This window comes from Vipera ursinii, assembly GCF_947247035.1.
Source record: "Vipera ursinii genome assembly, chromosome: 6".
Classification (NCBI taxonomy): Eukaryota; Metazoa; Chordata; class Lepidosauria; order Squamata; family Viperidae; genus Vipera; species Vipera ursinii.
The window spans coordinates 54,287,719-54,310,814 of NC_139515.1; the positions used below are offsets into that span (position 1 = coordinate 54,287,719).

Genomic DNA, 23,096 nt, shown 5'->3' on the forward strand with positions numbered 1-23,096 from the left:
CAATTTCAGCAACTGTTCCTTATATGTTTTAGCCTCCAGTCCCCTAATCATCTTTGTTGCTCTTCTCTGTACTCTCTAGAGTCTCAACATCTTTTTTACATTGTGGTGACCAAAACTGGGTGCAGTATTCCAAGTGTGGCCTTACCAAGTCATTGTAAAGTGGTATTAATACTTCATGTGATCTTGATTCTATCCCTCTGTTAATGCAGCCTAGCACTGCGTTGGCTTTTTTGGCAGCTGCAGCACACTGCTGGCTCAGGTTTAAGTGATTATCCACTAGAACTCTAAGATCCCTCTCATGGTTACTACTGTTGAGCAAGGTACCCCCTATATTATACCTGTACATTGGTTTTTTCTTGTCTAAATGTAGAACCTTACTTTTTTCACCAATGAATTTCTTTTTGTTAGATAGCGCCCAGTGTTCAAGTCTGTCCAGATCATCCTGTATCTTAAGCCTATCTTCTGGAGTATTGGCTATTTCTGCCAGCTTGGTGTTGTCTGCAAATTTGATGAGTTCTCCATCTATCCCCTCCTCCAAATTGTTGATGAAGATGTTGAAGAGCACTGGGCCCAGAACAGAGCCCTGAGGCACCCCACTACACACTTCCCTCTATGTAGATGCAGTTCCATTGAGGACCACACATTGAGTACGGCCAGTCAGCCATCTGGTGGTGATGCTGTCTAACCCACATTTTTCTATCCTATCAAGTAGTAGGTTGTGATCTACTTTATCAAATGCCTTACTGAAGTCCAAGTAAATTATATCCATAGCATTCCTCTGGTCCACTAATTTTGTCACTTGGTCCAAGAATGCAATAAGATTTGTGTGGCATGATCTGTTTTTGACAAATCCATGTTGGCTTTTAGTAATGACTTTGTTTGCCTCTAGGTGTTCGCTAATTAGTTGTTTGATTATCTTTTACAGACTCTTCCCAGATATTGAGGTCAGGCTGATAGGTCTGTGGTTTCGTGGATCTATTTTTTCCCCTTTTCTGAAGATGGGAACTATGTCAGCTCTTTTCCAGCACTGGTAGTTCCCCAGTGCTCCAGGATCTTTGAAAAATGTAGTTCAGTGGTTCTGAGATCACATCTGCCAGTTCCTTGAGAATCTTGAGGTGTAATCCATCTGGTCCTGGTGAATTGAACTTGTCTAGACTGGACAGGTGCTCACTTACCATTTTCTTGCCTATCTTAACTTGTGTTTCTACGTTAAGAACAATAATAAGTATTGCAGCAAACTAATTTAGAATAAAAAAGTAAAACAAAGTATGAACAAAAAAGTACAATAAGAAAATACAGGTAGTCCTCAACTCATAACTATTCATTTAGTAACTGTTCAATTTTACAGTGGCAGTGAAAAAAGTGATTTATGACTGTTTTTCACCCTAACAACGGTTGGAACATACTTGAGATCACATGATAAAAATTCAGATGCTTGGCAACTGGCATGTATTTATGACAGTTGCAATATCCTGGGTCATGTGATCACCTTTTGTGATCTTTGACAAGCAAAGTCAATGGGGAAGCCAGATTCACTTAATAACTGCATTACTAACTTAATAACTGCAGTGATTCACTTAACAACCATGGCAAAAAAGGTCATAAAATGGGGCAAAACTCACTTAACAACTGTCTTGCTTAGCAATGGAAATTTTGGGCTCAATTGTGGTCATATGTTGAGGACTACCTGTAGAAGAAAGAGCAAGAGATAAAGAAAGAGATAGAAGTGGCTTCTGCTATTCTTTACAGCAGTTAGAAATATATTTTAACCTCACTCTTTAAACTTACTTCATGACTTCCTTCTTTCTACTATCTATCTTGTCTAATCATCAAAAACATAAAATACAAGTTCATTTTTTTTCATTTTTTAATAAAAATATTGGAGTTTCATAAAAACTTGGGAAAAGATGTTTCCAGGCATCAATAAATATAAATATTACCTTTTCTCTAATAAAGGAAGTCATGGCAGACATCGTTTTCCTATTGCTTTCATTTTTTCCAACTGCTACGATATTCTCTAAAAACTCATGAAAAAATGTTAGACTTACCTGCTTGTTTTCTTGTGCATCAGACTCCCCTTTACTGGAATCTGAATTGGTATCATCCTCATCATCCTCATCATCAGAACTGTTCACATCTCTTGGCATTATTTCATCATCTGAATATATATCTTCTAACATCAATTCTGATCCATCACGTTCTGCTGATGACCTACAACATTGTGTAACATAAGCAAAGTTCCATCTAATTGTTCGCTGAAGCACATAACGTTGTTCACTGTAGAAACCTATTAACTATTAACACAACTATAATTTGTGTAATAGAGTCCACAAAGAAAGAAGTAACAGTTTCACAAAGGAAAACAAATCTTGTTCAATCACAATTGTTAATGTGATCATCCAAGTCTCTTTATAAATTAACTTGTTTGGTGGATGTCTTAAAATTTTTGTCTTTACTGGTCAAAATGTCAAAATGTCTTATATCATTCATTTTTCTGTCCCACAATAATGAGAGATGTGCTTTTTTATTGTTTTCTAAAGACTTCAAAATCATTTTTACTCATACTCACTTTCAATCAAAAGCATACTGATATTCAACCGTTTCTGAAGGCATAGTTAAAATATATGTTATCCAAATATTAATGTTATCTGCTGTATTATATAAGTATCAGCCAGCTCAGAACTTAGGATATACTTTCTTAATAAATAAAAATTACCCAAAATATCATAATTGTTCATTAGCTGTAATTATCTTAATTGGACTATCTTATATACTGATCTCCTGTAATAATATTAAATAATGAAATGTTTTAAATGTTGCCTAATAAGAACCTTACCAAATATTTTGCAATAGCATACTAGTAAGCACGTTAAGTTAGCATAAAAAATATGGCATGGCATTGTATTTTGAGTTAAGGATAAAATGGTATAAACTCATTTATCCACTTCAACACCCCTAGTAGAAAGTGTTTACTTTTGCCTTGTGCAATTCATAGCAATACTGCTGCAAATAAAATATGAAAATTGAAATAATTGCCCGAAAATATTTTAAAATTAAACAAGGCATTAATATTCCACGCTCTAGAATATTTGGGTACAGAATGGATGTGTTATCTGGCATTTTGATTCTGGGACACATTCTTTTTTTAAATTTTTTTTATTTATTTTAATTCCATTTATATCCCGCCCTTCTCCGAAGACTCAGGGCGGCTTACAAGCTTAGCAGTAGCCTTCATTCTATGTATATGCCTGCTTATTAGGGCTATCACACACACCCCAAGCGGCATTATTACAAAGTCAGCTTAATTGCCCCCAACAATCTGGGTCCTCATTTTACCTACCTCGGAAGGATGGAAGGCTGAGTCAACCTTGAGCCTGGTGGGATGCGAACCTGCACTAATTGCAGGCAGCTGGTGTTACTTAAGGAGGCATTAGCCCACTGCTCCACCAATTTTCTTGGCCCATTCAGTATAAGTCAAAGTTAAGCCTATTTGTTTTAAATGTATTGATTACTGGGGAAATATGTGTACTTGTCCTTTAGTTACAACAGAATTTCCACTGCTAACTAATGCAGTTTTAAAGCAAGATGTCACATGACTGCATCATTTAGTAATAGCAGCTTCCATTGTCATCATTAAATGAGGATTTTTACTGTGATTTTCAACCTCTTGCCAGCTTCCTATAAGCAAAATCAATGGAGAAACCAGGAGGAAATAGGAAGCCCTGGCTAGGTTTTCCTTAGGCAGCTTCTAAGCTGGCCAGCCATATGCAAGTGCAAGTGGGTGGAGGGAAGGTGCTGCAGATTGTGGCGGGGGGGGCTGCTGTGACATGAGTGCAGCCAGTCATGTGGATGGGCGCTACTGTGCAAGTATGGGAGAGAGTACTGGTGGGTAGTATAGTATCGCATAAGTGTGCTGGGTAGGGGAGGTAGAGGTATAGACAATAAGAAGTTCTCACTAAATTAAAATGTGGTTTCATTCTAATTTAGGATGTTGTGTGAACTGAGACAAATGAAGGTTATTTGCCTGATGTTTGGCCCCAAGCAACAGCTCAAATAGCTAAGATCATAAGCAACTTAAAGTATTACAAGTCTTTTAAAAAGTGCCTCAGGCACCATAATTGAGCTTAGGTTTCTGAGAATTACTAAACTATAAATGAATTTTATACTGCTTCCTGCATAAAGAAATGGCAAATTGTTCATATTATAAAAGATTATTTTTGGCATATGCATACAAATAAATATAATCAAAGTAGTACATTTCCGTAGTAAAACCATTAGTTTTATTCATAAAGGGTGTAAAATTCATTTTACAGAATTGTGATATCCTAAAGTCTGAGAACCCCTGCCTTAAAATAAAGATATTGGACACATGAAGCTATATTGGAAAGCAGAGCAGAAGGTGCAAATGTCAAACATCCAGAAAGGCCAGATTCTGTGGTCACTCAATTTCTCACATACTCACTGATTTCAAGAGAGATCCATCAAAAAAGGTTAATTCTGAATATCAACGTGTTTCAATATGTAAGCTAAAAATATAGCATACTAGGCTCAATTAAAACAATCTCCCACGCAGTCAGGTTAAGGATTACCACACAGTAAGGTTTCTTTTTCTTTTTTCTTTTGGAAAGAGAAACTTCTGCATAAGCAGTCATGTGAAATAAATCACCACTGAGTCATTACACTGTTCTTTGATGAAAAATAGCTTGTCACAGCCTATAAACCAACACGTCTTCTCATATACCTAGAGGAAGCATTCTAGTTTGCTGAATGTAATTGCTTGATTTTACTTTTACAGCAAATTAACTCAGTTAAATAAAAGAACACTGCATTAGATTTTTGTCATGCTAACTTCAGAAGACAGTTTTATTCCAGTGACTGTAGAGACAGATACTATGTCTTGACCTGCTTCTAGTAATAATGTATAGCATTTCCTCAGACATTCCAATAACATTCCTTTTGATCCCATCTATCCAAATTTATCTGTTATATTCCCTTTCTTCTATTTCCTCAACCTGGCTCACATTTTTTTTTTTGCTAATCCATTATTTATTATCCAGCCAGGTGCTCCAAATACACAAGTTTTGTCTTGCACATTTGGTTGTTTGTTCTTGCAGTCCATGATACTCTTGACTCTATTTCAAAATCAATCATTCAAAACAGATGTTAAAGTATGCAGACCTGCCTTGAGTAGGAAGAAGGGAGCTATGAACCAATAAGGTAGAAGAAGAAAAATTAGTCAGCCCTGGGAAAAAAGAAAAGCCTGGGAGAGAAACTCATAATAGACCCGCCTTTATTTTGTTTCTCATAAAATGTGGTAGAGTGAAACTGTTATCTTTGAAGATTTTGTTATGCTACCTTACAACAAAGAAGAGATTCCTGAAATTCTTGCTGTTCTATTTGTCCTTGACTTCTTCAAAAGGACTGACAGGACAGGTAGTCCTGACTTGTATTTATGACGGTTGCAATGTCTGAGGGTCATTTATTATTTATTTATTATTTAAATTTATATACCGCCCTATGCAGGAAGCAGTCATGGGATCACCTTTTGCAAATCTCTGCCAAGCAAACTCAATGGGAAAGCCACATTCACTTAACAATCATTTTACTAACTTAGCAACTGCAGTGATTCACTTAACAACTGTGGCAAGAAAGATTGTAAAATGGGGCAAAACTCACTTAACAACCGTCTCGCCTAGCAATGGAAATCTGGAGCTCAATTGTGGTCGTAAGTTGAGGACGACCACTTTTTCTTAGTGTCAAATTATCGCCACCATGTCTTACCACTGGAAGATAATGTTTTTCACTATTATGACCTTTCTCATCATGGTATGTCATCCTCCTTCAAGATGTTATATGCTTTTGTTATTAATTTACTCCCTAGGATTAATTTTCTCTTTATTTCCCCATCTTTATCTGCTCCAGAACAGAAGAAAATAAAACTATCATGGTCTTCTTTGCTGTCAACTGTAGCTAATTCCAGGTATTTAAATTCAAACATTATTCAGGCAATACATTGTTTTGAAACATGGGCTAAATCTATTTTTTACAGATCTATTTTTTACAGATTATTTTTTACAGATTTTGTTCAATATTTTAAGGGCACATAGTTACAAAATCATAGATAGTTTGGAGACTGATCATGGCAAATAATGAAAATCATGGTAAGTTCATTAAAACAAATAGTTTTTCCTTCCTTTCAAATCCATTTTTTGCATCAAATCTATTAGATTATAAATTTGGAAACAAAGACTACGGAAATCTCTCTCTTTTTATCTGTCTATCTACACACACACACACACACACTACAGTCATGAACATTTTGGTATTCTTAACTCACAAATACACGCTGCGGTACAAAATGTATTAAATATACTAATATATATTAAAATGTAAAATGATGATTCTAGCAATTACAGATAAGCTAGTGAGTGAAAAGACAGTGGTGCATAATTTGTCATCCAAAACACTCACTGAAGGGCAGGTTTCAGTTCTGCAATGGGATGGTGGTTTCAACTCAATGGATGCTAAACCCATTGACTTTGCGGCAGCCCTGGAGTCAACAATTTACAGAATTGAAACCAATGAGGAAACAAAGAACTCCATTAGGCAGCGCCTAGCAAGACTCCTCGTTAACCTGAGATGGAGTTACACCTTATTAAGATCAGAAGAGATGGCCCTCCAAGAATTACGCATGGACAGCTCTATTGTGAACCTGCCGGCCGATAAAGGTACAGCCATTGTGGTTATGAACAAACTGGAGTATAACCAGAAAATCCAGACCTTACTCAGTGATAAGAACTCCTACCGAATTGTCCACAAAGACCCTATGAAAACACTTAGGAATCAAATCGACAAGGCAGCCAACAGACTTAACAGGCAGGGGAAGATTCACGAAGAGGATTTAAAAATGATCTGGCCTAGGGACTCAGCCACAGCACGCATTTATGGGCTACCCAAAATACACAAAACAGGTGTCCCATTGTGACCTACTGTATCATTCAGGGGCACCCCAACATTTGGGTTAGCAAAGTGGCTGAGTACACGGCTTCAATACCTAGTTAAAGGCACATCTACCACCATAAAGTCAGCTGAAGACTTTTTATAAAGGTGAAAAACGCTGACAGTAGAGGATGATGAGATCATGGTGTTTTTCAATGTGATATCACTGTTCACATCCATTTCCCAAGAACTGGCTGTGTTGGTTATGAGAGAGCTGCCCACAGCTCCCTGGGTCACTAAATTCAGAGGATTATATACAACTCCTCAACTTCTGCCTGAGAACATATTTTACATTCAGTGGCTCCACATATGAACAGATCAAGGGCACACCAATGGGACCCCCATAATTGCTGAAGTGGTTTTGCAGAACTTAGAATTTATGGCAGTGAACTACAAGCCCAAATTTTGGGCTAGGTATGTCAACGACATGTTTGTCGTCATCAAGCGCCATGACGAAACTGGTTTCATGGAAAAGCTTAACTCCATCTATCCTGACATCCAGTTCACGGCAGAGGAAGAGGCAAACAACACCCTACCCTTCCTAGATGTACTGATTCGTCATGAGCACAACAGCACACTTACCACCAGTGTCTATCGCAAAACCACACATACCAACAAACTCTTCACAACAAAAGCAATCAGCCCACTGCCCATAAAATTAGTTGTATCCAGACACTTTTTAATAGATTCAATACACATTGCAGTACAGTAACCAAAAGGTCCAAGGAACGTGCATACCTTTATCAGGTATGCATACAAAATGGGTATTATATTGATTTCATCCGACGCTGCCACCAACAACAACCATTACAACCAGAGGATGACAGAACAATGACTTACCACCTTGGCTACACTCCCCTACATCCATGGTGTCTCAGAGAAAGCGGCATGAATACTCTCAGCACATAAAATCAGAGTGGCGCATAGACCAAGCCAGGCCCTGCGCACACAAATAATGCACCCTAAAGAACCCCTATCCAAGAGCGAGATATCACCCGTGGTCTACCAAATCAACTGCAATGATTGCCCATGCAACTACATTGGGGAGACCACGAAACACCTCCGGACAAGGCTGCATGAGCACGAACTGGCCATCAATGAACAATGATCTCAGGTATGCGCTCACGCTATTGATTACAACCATACCTTCAATTTTGTGGGGGCCAGAGTTATTGCCCACAGTACAACAAAGGGCGGCCCCATGCTAAACGAGGCTTGGCTATCCAATCAAGACTCCGTTAACCGGCATATTGAGTTATTACCGGCTTACCAGATGCTGTGCCAACATGAATCATCATGGAGGAGGACTGAATGGATGAACCAGCGATCGCTTCCCCCTGTGCTAACAGGAGAACAGAGGATTGCAACCGCTTACCAGCTGATACATCAGTGCAGAGGGAGATGACAAGGAGGTGGACCAGACCCATGGAGTCCAGGAGAGGGCATCTGACCAATGAGAGCAGTGATGCTGGCAGGACGGAGGAGCGGCGAACTGAGACGGCGGCACAGCATGCAGAGGAGTTGCTCGGGGCAGCGGGGCAATTGTGCACGATGGGACAGACACTCCAGGTGGGCGGGGTGAGTGGAGAGAGGCAGACTGCCAAAATTTAAACAGATGTCAGCCAGCCCGACGGAAATAGGATTGATGCAATTGACTGCGGGAGGGTGGGGGTTAAATAGACCCGTAATGCATTCATTAGCTAAACTGTTGGCTTTTCAGGGACTATAAAAACGAGCTTCCCAATCCTGGCTATTTTTGACTGAACTGGATATGTTCAAGGTAATAGTTTATAAATATCAGATTAGTGTTATTATACAATTTATGTTTTCTAGAATTAATTCAATTTATCTGTAAAAAGCAATAGCAGTTCTATTGGCCAAAAGAAAACACTCTCTAGAAACAATACCTTCTTTAGATCAGTTAAAGTTTAAAATTTAGTCATTCAGCTACAAATTCTATGCCATACAGGGAGACGAAGACTTTTGCATCACTACACATTTTCTGTTACTTGAAGAACTATTTCTTGTCCTCACTAAATAATTCTATGCAATTTGAATTTAACTGATCTTTTTTACTATATGCTATGGCTCAGTGGGTTAGGACACTGAGCTTGTCGATCAGAAGGTCAGCAGTTTGGCAGGTCGAATCTCAAGTGCCACGTAACAGAGTGAGCGCCTGTTAGTCGTCCCAGCTTCTGCCAACCTAGCAGTTCGAAAGCACGTAAAAATTCAAGTAGAAAAATAGGGACCACTACGGTGGGAAAGTAACAGCGCGCCGTGTGCCTTTGGCGTCTAGTCATGCTGGCCACATGACCACCAAGACGTCCTCGGACAAGCGCTGGCTCTTTGGCTTTGAAACGGAGATGAGCACCGGCCCCTAGAGTCGGAAACGACTAGCACGCATGTGCGGGGGAACCTTTACCTTTACCTTATGTCTCTATGAGATTTGGATTGATCTACATATTCTCTCAAAAGTATCACAATTTATACATTTTCTGGAGATACCGGTATACAAAATACTTAAGTAGAATACAAGTCCTCTTTAAGAGAATATTTGATTTTTAGCACTTTTTCTTAATTATAGCTTTAAAGTAGTAACAGTTTTATTCTAGCTGTATCCAGCAAATAAATAGATTTCTGGTTATACTTTGTCAATAGTTTATAATAAAAAAAAAACATTTACTTTGAGAGCTGACCTCAAATTTACAGTCAAGCAACATCTCATTTTCAAACATCAGTTCTCACAGGTTATATACATTTCCAGTTGACAAACAGTTCTTAAGTTGTAAAAAAAAGTTGAGGCTATGTCAGTTATGTTTTTTTAAAAAAACAATAGTTTTAACATGGTATCATATAACAAGCCAATACAAACAGTGCAATTTATTATATTTATTTCATCAGGTACCATGTTTAAAGCAGAAAATTAAAGAGGAAAAAAGTTCAACATCTACCAAATGAATATAGCAATTTCTGTTTTGAGACATATGTAAAACTAGACAATGTTATAATTCTAACAAGTATAGGTTTTTATGGTGTGGATTTTTAATGTTGTAAGCCAGGCATGTCAAACTGCTGGCCCACGGGCCAGACACGTTGTCCTGAAACTGTGCCCACCCCATTGCTGGCAATGGAGAAAAAATCATGATACGTTGCACGATGTCACGTGACATCGCGGGTTTGACATGCCTGTTGTAAGCTATCTGGAGTAACCTGTGATTGGGGGAAGACATATAAATTTATTAAATCAATCAATAATATGTACTGTAAAACTATCATCTTCAAACTCCAGTGAAATCATCAGTGAGATTTGTTTGCAATCATTTCATCAAATTTAGTTCAGGTTTGTAGTTGTTCATATGGATGTCCAATCATCATATTTCCACATTCAGCTGCTTAAGAATATTTGCTCGTGGATTAGGATAAAAGTTAACTATTGTTCAAAAAATCAAATTGCTTATGCCATAAACTGCCTTCAGACAAAATCAAGCCAGTAATCCATCAAAAATGCTCAAAGAAAAGTGTGTATTTAAACGAAATATAAAAATGGAAAAGTAGCCTGTTCTAAAACAACAACCAATAAAAGTTCTCTTGCTAACCATATATCAATAAAATAACAAAAGTGATTAAGACATATATAGAGATGTAACTATGCTTCTGGATAAGTTAAAAACTGTTTAGAGCATAGAGATGGCACCAATAATAAAATGTTTCACACATCATGCTAATTGTAGTTTTAAAACCTAGGCTTTCATGCATAATGCTATATAAATAAATAAATAAAATACCATAAACAATTTACAAACCACAATAGGTGAATGTACATATCAATCAATCTGGAGCAGTGGGCTAATGCCTCCTTAAGTAACACCAGCTGCCTGCAATTAGTGCAGGTTCGAATCCCACCAGGCTCAAGGTTGACTCAGCCTTCCATCCTTCCGAGGTAGGTAAAATGAGGACCCAGATTGTTGGGGGCAATTAAGCTGACTTTGTAATAATGCCGCTTTGGGGGGTGTGTGAAAGCCCTAATAAGCAGGCATATACATAGAATGAAGGCTACTGCTAAGCTTGTAAGCCGCCCTGAGTCTTCGGAGAAGGGCGGGATATAAATGGAATTAAAATAAAATAAAATAAAAATAAATAAAAATAACACCCGTACTTATACCTATACATTTTCCATTTTAGCACCTTACCTGCCAAACTCCAAACAATTCCCTGTAGGTTCATATAGCTCTTCCACCTCATACATATTAGCATCCTGGTTTTCAACACCGCTAGAATTTTGCCTGTCAAAACATATTTTTTTATCAGTAGCTGCAAAAGGCAAATTCTCATATTCTGGGATTTCTTCGTAGTGGCTCACGTTTTCATATTCATGTATGTTGTCTTGAGGAAGAGAACTCAAGTGTCCTTGTAATGAAAAAGTCTGTTCATCTAAAGACTTTGATCTTTGACTGATTTTAACTTCATTCCGACCTCTGATTTTTTGTTTTCCCTTTTGTGAGAAAAAGCTGCCTATTTCTGCTGAATGTGCCTTTGCCGGTTTAGTTTTCCTTCCATTTGCCACGGTAGTTGCATTCCCATTTTTGCCAGGCCCTTCTCCGCTAAGAATATTCCCACTGGCATTATCTGTAGACTGTGAGCCCTTTGCCAGAAATTTCTGGAAGTCACTTTTCAACATCCAAACAGACCATTTCATGTTTAGGAATTTTTTTAGTGAGCTTTTCTTTTGAGGTTCTTTTGGAGGCTTGTGTATTCTGTCCATATCTACAGAAGACAAGGATTTGGCTCGAGGCTTTGTTACATTGCTGAGGTTTTCCACTTTTTTGGCATTTTTTGTGTTTTTTAAGGTTTCTGGGTTTCCTGAAAATGGAAGAATAGGATGAGGTAATTTCCAAACTGGTTTTTCCAAAGATGGTGTTAGTGTATCGGACAATAGGACTGCATTTTCTTCTCTGCCTGAGAAATGCCTTACCCGCGCCCCCCCCAAAGGAGCCTCTAAAATTTTACTTTCACTAGAAAAGTAAGCACTTGTGTCTAACAGTTCCTCTGATGCAGATTTTTTCAATAGTCCAGCTACAGCAATGCCATGTCTTTGAGGTTTCTGAGGAATGATTCGAGATGAACTTTCACCTTTTAAGTAAGCATCTTTAGCCTCCTTTTTTTGTGCAGAGTTGTCAAGGGTCACCAAGGCAGGTAAAGGTTGGTTGCATGATAATTTTATTTGTTTAGGCAAACTCATCGATAGGTTACTACACCTTACAAAGCCAGTCTCTTTAGCATCAGTTGCCAACGTACTGTTATCTTTCATTATGTTAATGGAAGGGCTTATTGAATTAAGGTCTGAAGAATGCCCAATATTTTCTAATAATTGACAGTGTTCATGTACAATTTCAGATGACTGGCTTGGCGGGATCAGTTCTTTGGAATCAGTAGCTTCTGATGTTGGAAGTACTTTTCTTACAGAATAGGAAGGTACTTCAGATTTATCCACTGCACTTTTACGTTCCTGACTTTTGTAGGAAACACTTTGAACTAGAACATTATTTTTTGTTGTATTCTTAATGGCAAACTCATGAATCCCAGAAGTATCACATTCATCCTCTCCTGAAACATCAACGCCATCTTGACGAACTAGACAGGGAGTGTGTAGCTTTCTTGGTTTTGGAACTGGAAAAGGTTTAGTTGATACTACAGAGTTGGTTTCAAATGAAACTTTGTCACTGTCTTTTTTGCAAGATATCATAGATGTATTATCCACATCCATTTTTTCCATATGTGCTGGGTTACTCAAAGAGAAACAATTATTGTTGTTTTCAGTCAAAAGAGGAACTTCTAACATTTCAGATTCAACAGCAGCTAACTTTGCATCATTATTTGATCGGTCCTTAAGTTCTTCAATATTGAATGTAGGTGGAGAAAAGTCTGTAAATTCTATTTTAAGATTTTTGTTAGAATTAACAGTATTTACTGTTTCAAGTTCACTTAAATGTTTTTGCCTCAAGTGGCCATTATTAGGGAAAACATTTTGTATCATAACATCTTCAAGTTTTTCCTCTAGATCATTAGCCTTTAAGACGATCTTGTAGTTATTTAAATTGTTTTCATTGTTGCTTTCAAATATTGTTCCACGTTTTAGAGATGATGATGGTTGTTCATTTATATCAATGTTCTCTAGGTTTTCTAACTGTTCAAAAATGGTTGCATTTTTGCGTGTATCCTCCCGACTTCCACATTTATGAATGCATTCAAAGCTGCAAGAACACAGAGATATAATATAAGCTGCATTGTCTGTTGGAATCCCATTTTTATAATTCAGATGAACCAAGTACTCAGAAGAGTCTTTTTTGTGATCTTCTAAAGTCTTTAAATTTCTCCTAATGGAAGCAGGGACAGTTTTAACTTCAGGAACAGTCGAGCATTTAAGCACCTTTGGTTTTGGTGCTATCACTGGCTTTGTTTTTCTTGAGGACTGCAAAACATCCACCACCACAACTTCTGGTTTTGGTGCTATAGGAGGTGGTACTATTTTGTGTCCTATCACCAGTCTTGGTTTTGGGGCAACTGGTGGCTTCTTAGTTTCTAGAAAGGAGGGAAAAAGAAAAAAAGAGAAATATTAGGTTGGTCAGAATAATATTGTGTGTTACAAAATGCAAGCCTTCGTGCTTTATGGAAACAGATCTCTCTGTAATGAAAAACTTCAACAATTGATAAGGAACATTAGTGCTAAGGAGTCATGATTTAATTATGTTTGTTTGTTTATTTAATATGCCCCTATCTCACTGTACTGAGTGACTCTAAATGTTTGTTTGTCAAGAGGGAATGATTATGTGTGAGCGGCTGGCAAGCACGCGTATGTGTGCAGCTCCATTTGTGCAAGGGGTAGGCATGCACATTGCTCGTGCAAATGGAGTTGCGCGCACAGGTACTTGCCTGCTGTTCGCACAAGTAGGGATGCACGCATGCGCTTATCTGCTGCTTCTTCAGCCTGGTTCCAAATGGCTGATGGCCCAGTAATGGGCCGCAACTCAGGGGTTGGGGACCCTTGGTCTAAAGGGCGCAATCTAAAAAAGGGTGCAATTGGAGCATCAGATAAAATTGTACAAAGACCTTCCTGGCCATAGCTGTCACCTGTTCTTCAAGCAAGAGCTGCCAGTCCAGGAAAACCTTTAGATTGTGCACCAACCTTGAAGGGAGAAGTGCTACTTCATCCAAGACCAAAGATGGAATATACCCAGATCTGGATGACCCAATTATCCACAACCACTTTGTCTTTGTAGGATTGAGTCAGAGATGGTTCCTCTCCATCCAAACCTGCACAGCTTCCAGGCTCTGGGATAGAATACTGACAACCTCACTTAGCCAGTTCAGATATGAAAGATATAATCGGGCATCATCAGCATAGTGGTGACACCAAAGCTCAAACAGGTAGATGACCTCCCCTAGCGATTTCAGATAGAAGTTGTGTGTGGAGGGGAGCATTTACGGGAGTACCTTTTGCCGGCGTTAACTTCCCATCGTCCTGTGCGCTCCCACAGAGAGGGCCTCCTCAGGGTGCCGTCGGTCAAGGAATGTCGACTGGCGGCCCCCAGGGGGACAGCATTCTCTGTGGGCGCACCTGCCCTCTGGAATCAGCTCCCTGTTGAGCTCTGGATGGCTCCCGACCTTCGCTCTTTCCGCCGCGACCTGAAGACTTGGTTATTTGAACTTGCTGGCCTGGACTGAGGGACTAGGATTTTAGATTTTAGATTTTAAATTTTACATTTTAGAACGTGTTTTATTGTTTAGGGCTACTTGGTTTAATTTAATTTTTGTATATTATGTGTTGTATATAGTGTTTTAATTGCCCTGTACACCACCCCGAGTCCTTCGGGAGAGGGGCGGTATATAAATCCAAATAATATGTACCACAAATGGGTTCATACAATATGCTAAGTTCTCAACTGTATTGAAGAAACCAAATTGCAAAAAATACATGAGACAGGCCATAGCATAACATACAGTATTGTGATATGCAAGCTCAGCTAATATGTGAATTTGCCAAATGGTTTGCTTAACTTGTCTAAAGATTGTCATTCAGTTTAAGGAACCTGTGACCAACCAGATATTGTTGAATTACAAATCCTAACAGCTTATCCACACAATTGTCAATGAGATGCTCTCATTTTTGAAGCTTCTACAGTATTTTCATCATCACGAGGACGGGCCGAGGAATTTAGTAAATATCTGGTGGACAAAATTGCTCAGATTCGGGCTGGTCTGGACTCTGACTGGGCAGTATCTGACGAGAGGAAAACGATGAGTTTGGCCGAGAACATTTGGGAAGAGTTTGATCCTGTGACTCCGGATGAAGTGGACAGGATCATGGGGAAATTAAGTGCTGCCACGTGTTTGTTGGACCCATGTCCCTCCTGGCTGGTCTATGCATCTCGGGAGGTTACACGAGGCTGGCTCCTAGCAGTTATCAATGCCTCACTGAGTGAAGGGTACTTCCCTGCCGCCTTGAAAGAGGCGGTGGTAAGGCCCCTCTTTAAGAAACCTGCATTGGATCCAGTTATTTTAAATAACTTTCATCCTGTCTCCAACCTTCACTTTCTTGCGAAGGTCGTTGAGAGCGTGGTGGCACGGCAGCTCCCTTTGGTTCTGGAGGAAACTGAGTATCTGGATCCGTACCAATCGGGTTTCAGGCCCAGGTATAGCACGGAGACGGCATTGGTCGCACTGGTGAATGATCTCTGGCGGGCCCGAGATAGGGGTTATTCCTCTGTCCTGGTCCAATTAGATCTCTCAGCAGCTTTTGATACCATCGACCACGGTATCTTGCTGCGTCGTCTTGAGGGGTTGGGAGTGGGAGGCACCGTTCTGCGGTGGTTTTCCTCCTACCTCTCGGGCCGTTCACAGACGGTGTTGGCAGGGGGACAGAGGTCAACCCCTAGGCCCCTTAGTTGTGGGGTGCCTCAGGGGTTGGTACTCTCGCCTCTCCTGTTCAACATCTATATGAAGCCACTGGGAGAGATCATCCGTGGCTTCAGGGTGAGGTATCATCAATATGCTGATGATACCCAGCTTTTCATCTCCACCCCGAACCAACCCAGTGATGCTCTCAATGTGATGTCCCGTTGCCTGGAAGCGGTACAGATTTGGATGGGAAAGAACAGGCTCCGGCTCAACCCGGCCAAGACTGAGTGGCTTTACGTACCGGCATCTCGTTTAGTCCAAGAGGTTCCATCTTTGGTTATAGGAGGAGAGATGTTACCTCCCGTTGATAGAGCACACAATCTTGGCGTCCTCCTGGATTCACGACTCAGTTTTGAAGATCATATTGGAGTCGTGGCTAGGGGGGCATTTGCCCAGATTCACCTGGCACGCCAGTTGCACCCCTTTCTGGACCGAGATGCCCTACGTACAGTCACCCACGCACTCGTTACCTCCCGTATAGATTACTGCAATGCTCTCTACATGGGGCTGCCCTTGAAGAGCACCCGGAGGCTTCAGCTGGTGCAGAGTGCAAGTGCACGGGTAGTGATGGGAGCACCCCGATACTCCCATATTACACCCCTCCTGCGTGAGCTGCATTGGTTACCAGTTGCCCTCCGGGTGAGATTTAAGGTGCTGGTACTTACCTTTAAAGCCCTACATGGCTTAGGCCCGGGATACTTGCAGGACCATATGCTGCCGGGAACGAATTCCCATCGCCCAGTACGCTCACACAGAGAAGGCCTCCTCAGGGTATCGTTGGCTAGACAATGTCGGCTGGCGACCCCCAGGGGGAGGGCCTTCTCTGTGGGAGCGCCAGCCCTGTGGAACCAGCTGCCCCCTGAGCTTCGGATAGCCCCAGATCTCCAGTCCTTTCGCCGCGGCCTCAAAACGCTCCTTTTCCACCTGGCTGACCTGGACTGACAGGGATTTTAATTATGTTTTTAATTTTTTAACTCTAATTTTTAATTTATTTTAATTTTAATTCATTGTACAGGGGCCTTTATTTTTAATTTTATCTTAACTTTTGTATTTATTGTATGTTATTGTTGTTAGCCGCCCTGAGTCCTTCGGGAGATAGGGCGGCATATAAGTCCGAATAATTAATATAAATAAATAAATAAATAAATAAATAAATAAATAAATAAATATTTTATTTTTAATGCACTAGCCATGACTAAAAGGTTATTTCAATTTGGCCATAATAAAAGAAGTTTAAAAAATTGTTTTTAGGCTTTTAATTTGTTAGAAATCAAAATCCCACCTTTCTGTAGAAAGCTACGTGCATAAACCAATACTCTATCCTCCAGTTGGCAACTGAAGATTTCTTCCTTTTTCTGAAACTAAAAAATCTAGGCTACTGAGCAAACCTGAAGACAATGCATCATCTCCAATTTTCAACATCAGTCTCATTTTTCTTAATATTCAGGACAAACAAGTTTTGTCATAATAATCACACACCATGTTTTAACTTCCAAGCTTATTCTTTCTTAATCATAAAACACTGATATAAATAATGTAACTTATAATAATTTAAGAAACAATCAACACTAATGGACCACAGACCTATTTGTAGATAGTTCTTTCAGAGAACTTTCCAATTTAACCAATACTACAGTGTTGGGAAGAGTTGGATTCATTACTATTTGACCATGGAACGCTTGTAAGATTACTTTTAAGTCATCACCACCTCTCACCTCAAATTACCCCAGAAAATTGTAGTGGGAATAAGGACCGACCTTCATGTATACCACTTCAAATTTTCAGAAGAAAGCCAGAATGTAACAAGAAAAAATATCCTACACAGCTTTATCATTTTGGCCTCTGTGTAGTTTTACAGAAGGAATAAGTAAAGGTAAAGGTTCCCCCGCACATGCGTGCTAGTCATTTCCAACTCTAGGGGCCGGTGCTCATCTCCGTTTCAAAGCCGAAGAGCCAGCGCTTGTCCGAGGATGTCTCCGTGGTCATGTGGCCAGCATGACTAGATGCCAAAGGCGCACAGAACGCTGCTACCTTCCCATCGTAGTGGTCCCTATTTTTCTACTTGCATTTTTACGTGCTTTCGAACTGCTAGGTTGGCAGAAGCTGGTATGAGTAACAGGCGTTCACTCTGTTACGTGGCACTTGGGATTCGACCCGCCAAACTGTCGACCATCTGATCAACATGCTCAGCGTCCTAACCCACTGAGCCACCACGTCCCTTACAGAAGGAATACATACATGTAAAGCCTAAAAAACCCAAGTCTCTTTGTAGCTGAGAGCAAGAGAGTACATTTCATTAAGAAGCTTTTATACTTTTCCTGGGTTTATCCACTTTAGTGAAACTTAAGCAGCAGCACCCAGATATATCAAATTGACTATAGCATTTTATATTCAAAGGCAAACAAGTGCTCTGGAATATATGGTGTTTTAATTACAGCATCTGTCTACAATTCCTTACACCAAACACATGTTTTCCTGGTATCACACAATAATTGCAGAAAGTAGATTCTTGGAGAAAATTAAGTTATTTTGGAATAATCCTGTCATACCAATAGCATTTTTGCCTTTACATTTGCTTTCAAAGATAAACAAACCCTCCTTTCTTTAAGTATTGTAGTATCTGGATAGTATACTCTCTGATGCAAGATAGATTCTGTCCAACGTCAGTGACTACAAGATATTATAAACAATTGGTTTATCAATCCATATGTGACCTTTAAAACTAAATTTAGATCATTTTTTACAATATCCAAAACAGAAATTCTGCTCTTTTCTGCAAATATTCATAACTACTCTAAGCTGACGACTAAAAATTTCCTTCCCTCAAGCAAACCACCTTATTTAAAAGTGAAAATAGCCTTTTAACCCTAATCCTAAATATACCTACTTTATTGTAACCATCTTATGCAAGCATTCAAAATGAAAAATTGCATACTTACAAATTCTAGCTTAATGCTTCCATTGTCTCAAGTTGTATTTTCAATAAATATTTATTCTCTCCATCTTACCCTATCTCGTGACTCCATTACACAATTTCGGTTCTACAAATTAAGGTGAAGAGTCATGTCATAAAAGAATATTTTCCACAGGAAAGCCCCCAAATTGTTTAGCAGCCACATACAGTTCTGATTAATGCAGGACTCCTATATTGTTCAATTTAGCCCAGGTTGAAACTTGCCTTTTGATTTTCATATAAAGTATATATTCTAAAAATAGTTTATCAATTATGAATCACAGTCAGCAGGGTTTAACAATTCATTTCTCCTTCAAAACGCTTCAGACTTCTTTGCTCAATTATGATAGTAAATAATCTCTCAGTGGTTGCTTTCAAATGTAAAAACTATCTGTAAAATCTCAGAATAAAAGCAGTTTCTTATACACAAAGGGAATTTCAACAAATACTTCCCTTAGACTTTTGCCAGTGAAGCAGTATTCTTCAATCTTCATTATAAAATATTCATTTTATTTAGTCATAAGTTTTTCTTTTCTTTCTTAAATTCTTATTTAAATGTTTCCTAAGCACTGTTCTCCCATAATAGTTATTAGCATTACGCACAACAAAAATACACCAGAATATAATAAATTCTTCTTCCAGTTTGTTGCAAGCCTTTTTTAAAAAAATATTGATGCTGCTTGTAACATGGCTGTGATTCCTTTCAGGTGCTTGAAGGTGTAAATATAAAAGGAAATGACTCACAAAATCTCAGATGTTCTTTAGAACTTTAAGGGAGGGAGAAAGGGAGAAAAGGTAAATAGTTATCATGTAAAATTTTAGAAAAATGACTAAAATATATTCAAAACCCAAAAGGAGTATAAATTAAATAATAAAAAGGACAAACAATCTTGAATGCCTTTCTGAGCAGAAAAGTGGGTTTAAATTAAATAAATGTTGAAGCCTAAGAGTGAGGACAATTAACCAGTAGAACAGCTTGCCTTCAGAAATCGTGGGCGGTCCATCACTGGAGTTTTTTAAGAAGAGACTGGACCAGTGGTTCCCAACCTTTTCTATATCCTGCTCCCCTAGAACGCTTCTGATATATTCTCGCACCCCTTGCAAAAATTCAGAATGAATTATGTACATACACTATAATTTTGAAACTTCTAAACCCAAGTTTTTGCAAACCCTGGAATATCGTCTCGCACCCACAGGGCGTGTGAGCACCCCCAGTTGGGAACCCCTGGACTAGACAGTCACTTATCTGAAATGGTATAGGTTCTCCTGCTTGAGCAGGTGGCTGGGCTAGAAGACCTCCAAGATCCCTTCCAGCTCTATTCTATTCTAATAAAGCCTATCTTAATACTTTAATACTTCAGCATTAATATTTATTCTAAACAGAATATTTATTGAGCTTCAGTTAGGGAAAAAAACCTCCACTGGTTCATACAAACTGCACCACTGCTAAAACTACTAACTGCCCTTTTCAAAAAATAAACAAATCCTTTCAGGTGGCTCCGCAAATCCTAGAAAATATATGGTTAACCTAAAGCCAAAGCTAACAGGAACTAACATTAACTTAACACAATCTGAAAAGAAATAGAAATTCTATAAGCATCAAAATTATGAGTGTGCAACCTTATGCAACGTCTACAAGAATTAAGCCAACTGCATTTAAGTAAGTTTTCTTCCAATTTAATGTATGCAAACAGTAATATGAGTTATAGTGCTCAACCAAGAGTAGCTTTTTTAAAAAAAGAAGTTTGGATAGACTTTTAATCTTCGCTCTTCATAATCATGTGTTTTGCCTCTCAATGAACATCTTAGTTTAGAAGATGTCAACACTCCGCAAGAAGAACACTGAAAACAACACTTTTCTTCAATTAATGAGAATTAAAAGTAGAAGCAGAATTTAACTCATACACTCTATCTCAGGGGTGTCAAACTGCCGGCCCGCAGGCCGGACGCATCACAACAAAACCGCACCCAACCCACTGCCGGCAATGGGGGAAAAGTTCCGATACGTCGCACGATGTCACGTGACGTCGCGAGTTTGACACCCCTGCTCTATCTCTTGCAATGTCAGAAGTAACTATGACACAATGTTACCTCTGCCTAGCTTTCAAACAACTTTAAATTCAAAACCTGTTGCTGATTTTCAAGTCCAGAACAATGCTAGTTTTGTCTTGACTGGCTTCTCTACCCCTTCTACCAGGAGCCGTGGCAGTACAGTGGTTAGAATGCAGTACTGCAGGCTAATTCTGCACACTGCAGGAGTTCAATTGGATGGAGGTTGATTCAGCCTTCCATCCTTCCAAGGTTAGTATCTGACTTTCCCCATTGATTTTGCTTGTTGGAAGCAGGGTGGAATGTGACAAATGGTAATCATATGACCCTGGGATGCTGCAATCATCATAAATACATCCCAAATGTCAACCACACAAATTTTGATCATATGACCATAGGGATGTTATGATGGCTGTAAGTGCAAGTATGGTCAGTTTTCCAGTGCTATTGCAACTTCAAAAGGTCAACAAACCAATGACTGCAAATTGACTACCTCTATTTATTAAAAATAGCTGTTTAGTAGCAATGTAATGTTCATTGCACTTCCTTTTTACTTCTATCACCAATATTGCTTTAGGAAAATATTTAACATTATTAAAAGCAAAAACAATTCTTTCTATAATTCATATGGCGGTTATGAATCTATAAAAAAGTTTAAAAAGTTTCTTCAGAAATGAAGAAGCTTAAAAATATTCCAAAATATACCTACAGACAACTATGCAACAACTATATGGCAAGGAATAAAAGTAAGAGATATGGGCTTGATCAAACAATACAATTACTAATTAGTCCTTTACAGTAATACTCTACTATTTTAGAAGTCAGTTCTGTATTGCTTCTTCAAAGCCACCTCAAAGGAGGTAATGTGTATGGTTAATCACCAAGCTTTGATTCAATGAAGAATTTATTTTCAATGTTATTCATATAGACAAAACATGACTACTAGAGAAAATTAACAGAAAATGGATGAATCTGAAAAAATAACAAACCATTAACACTGATTTTTTTTTAAAAAGAAGTATGGCTTTCCTTTAGTTTTCTAAATTGACTGTTATTGGGGAAGCTAAATCATTAGTGTTGGTCAGTTCAAACACAGTATTATTCATGAATGTTTCCAATCTTATTTTAAACTAATGGATAAAATGGTAATCCATTTTCCTGGAAATTCAAAACCCAATAATGAAAGCCAATGGGCAGACATTGCTACAACTAAGGAACTGAATGCCTTCAAATACAAGGCTGAATCAAAATTTTATCAGAAACTGGATTGACCTATCAGGCCCCAACAAACAAAAAGACACTTCTGATAAGCTCCATATCAGCTTCATTAGAGCAGCCTAATTTAGAAGGAAGGTGATGGTTTTGACCACAATTTCTTCAAGATATCAAATGATTTGTAGTAAATTTATCAATGTATTGCAAATCATTAGAAATCTTGAAAGAAATTCAGATCTAATGCCTTGGCCATCCTGATCTTGATTAAGGTATGTTATATACTGAAAAAAATAAGAAATATCACAATGAAAGTTGCATTAAATATTAAGGTACCTAAAGTAAAATAGCATTAACATTTACCATTAATGGTAAATGTATGTATTTAGCATTGCATCTCACAGAAGTGTAGTTCTCAAAAAAGTAGCAATTAGAACTAATGATAGTTTACAAAGTCCAGAGCTCACTCAAAATATAAACTATTTGTCAGCGTCACCAAATAGATAACAGATAAGAGTTTGAGCTTTACTCCTATATAAACTTAATCCCATAGACAACAATCACTATCAAAATCTAGTGGTGTTTTCAGTATGCATTTAAATTCCAAAGGCTCATAAATTTCTAGACTACCACGGATATATTGATTCTATGACTTTTCCATGCCACTTTTCTTGTCTATCATTAGCTAGTATGACTGTGCTCATTCGTGATATAGAAATATTAATTATTTCCTGCATAGAAAAAAAGGAAGCTGCATAATCATGCAAATGTGATTAGTTCATACAAAAATGAGTTCATAAATACTAATGTACAACTTTATTATACTAATAAAATACAACATACAAATATGAGAAGAGTGTATACATGCTTACAGAAACAGGCTAAAATATCTGTACCCAGATAAACTATCTCATGTTCCATTTCTTCA

General features: G+C 38.5%; 1 protein-coding gene across 1 annotated transcript in view; it reads right to left on the minus strand.

Annotated features, from left to right (window-relative positions):
- The window catches only part of FGD6 (FYVE, RhoGEF and PH domain containing 6), a 60,589-nt gene that overhangs the window by 35,090 nt on the left and 2,403 nt on the right, over window positions 1–23,096 (minus strand). Inside the window, exons 2-3 of the mRNA XM_083365952.1 lie at window positions 11,190–13,578; window positions 2,049–2,211 (exon numbers count right to left, since the gene is read on the minus strand). Of these exons, the coding sequence (XP_083222078.1) occupies window positions 2,049–2,211; window positions 11,190–13,578 (2,552 nt within the window). The remainder of the gene's footprint in view (window positions 1–2,048; window positions 2,212–11,189; window positions 13,579–23,096) is intronic.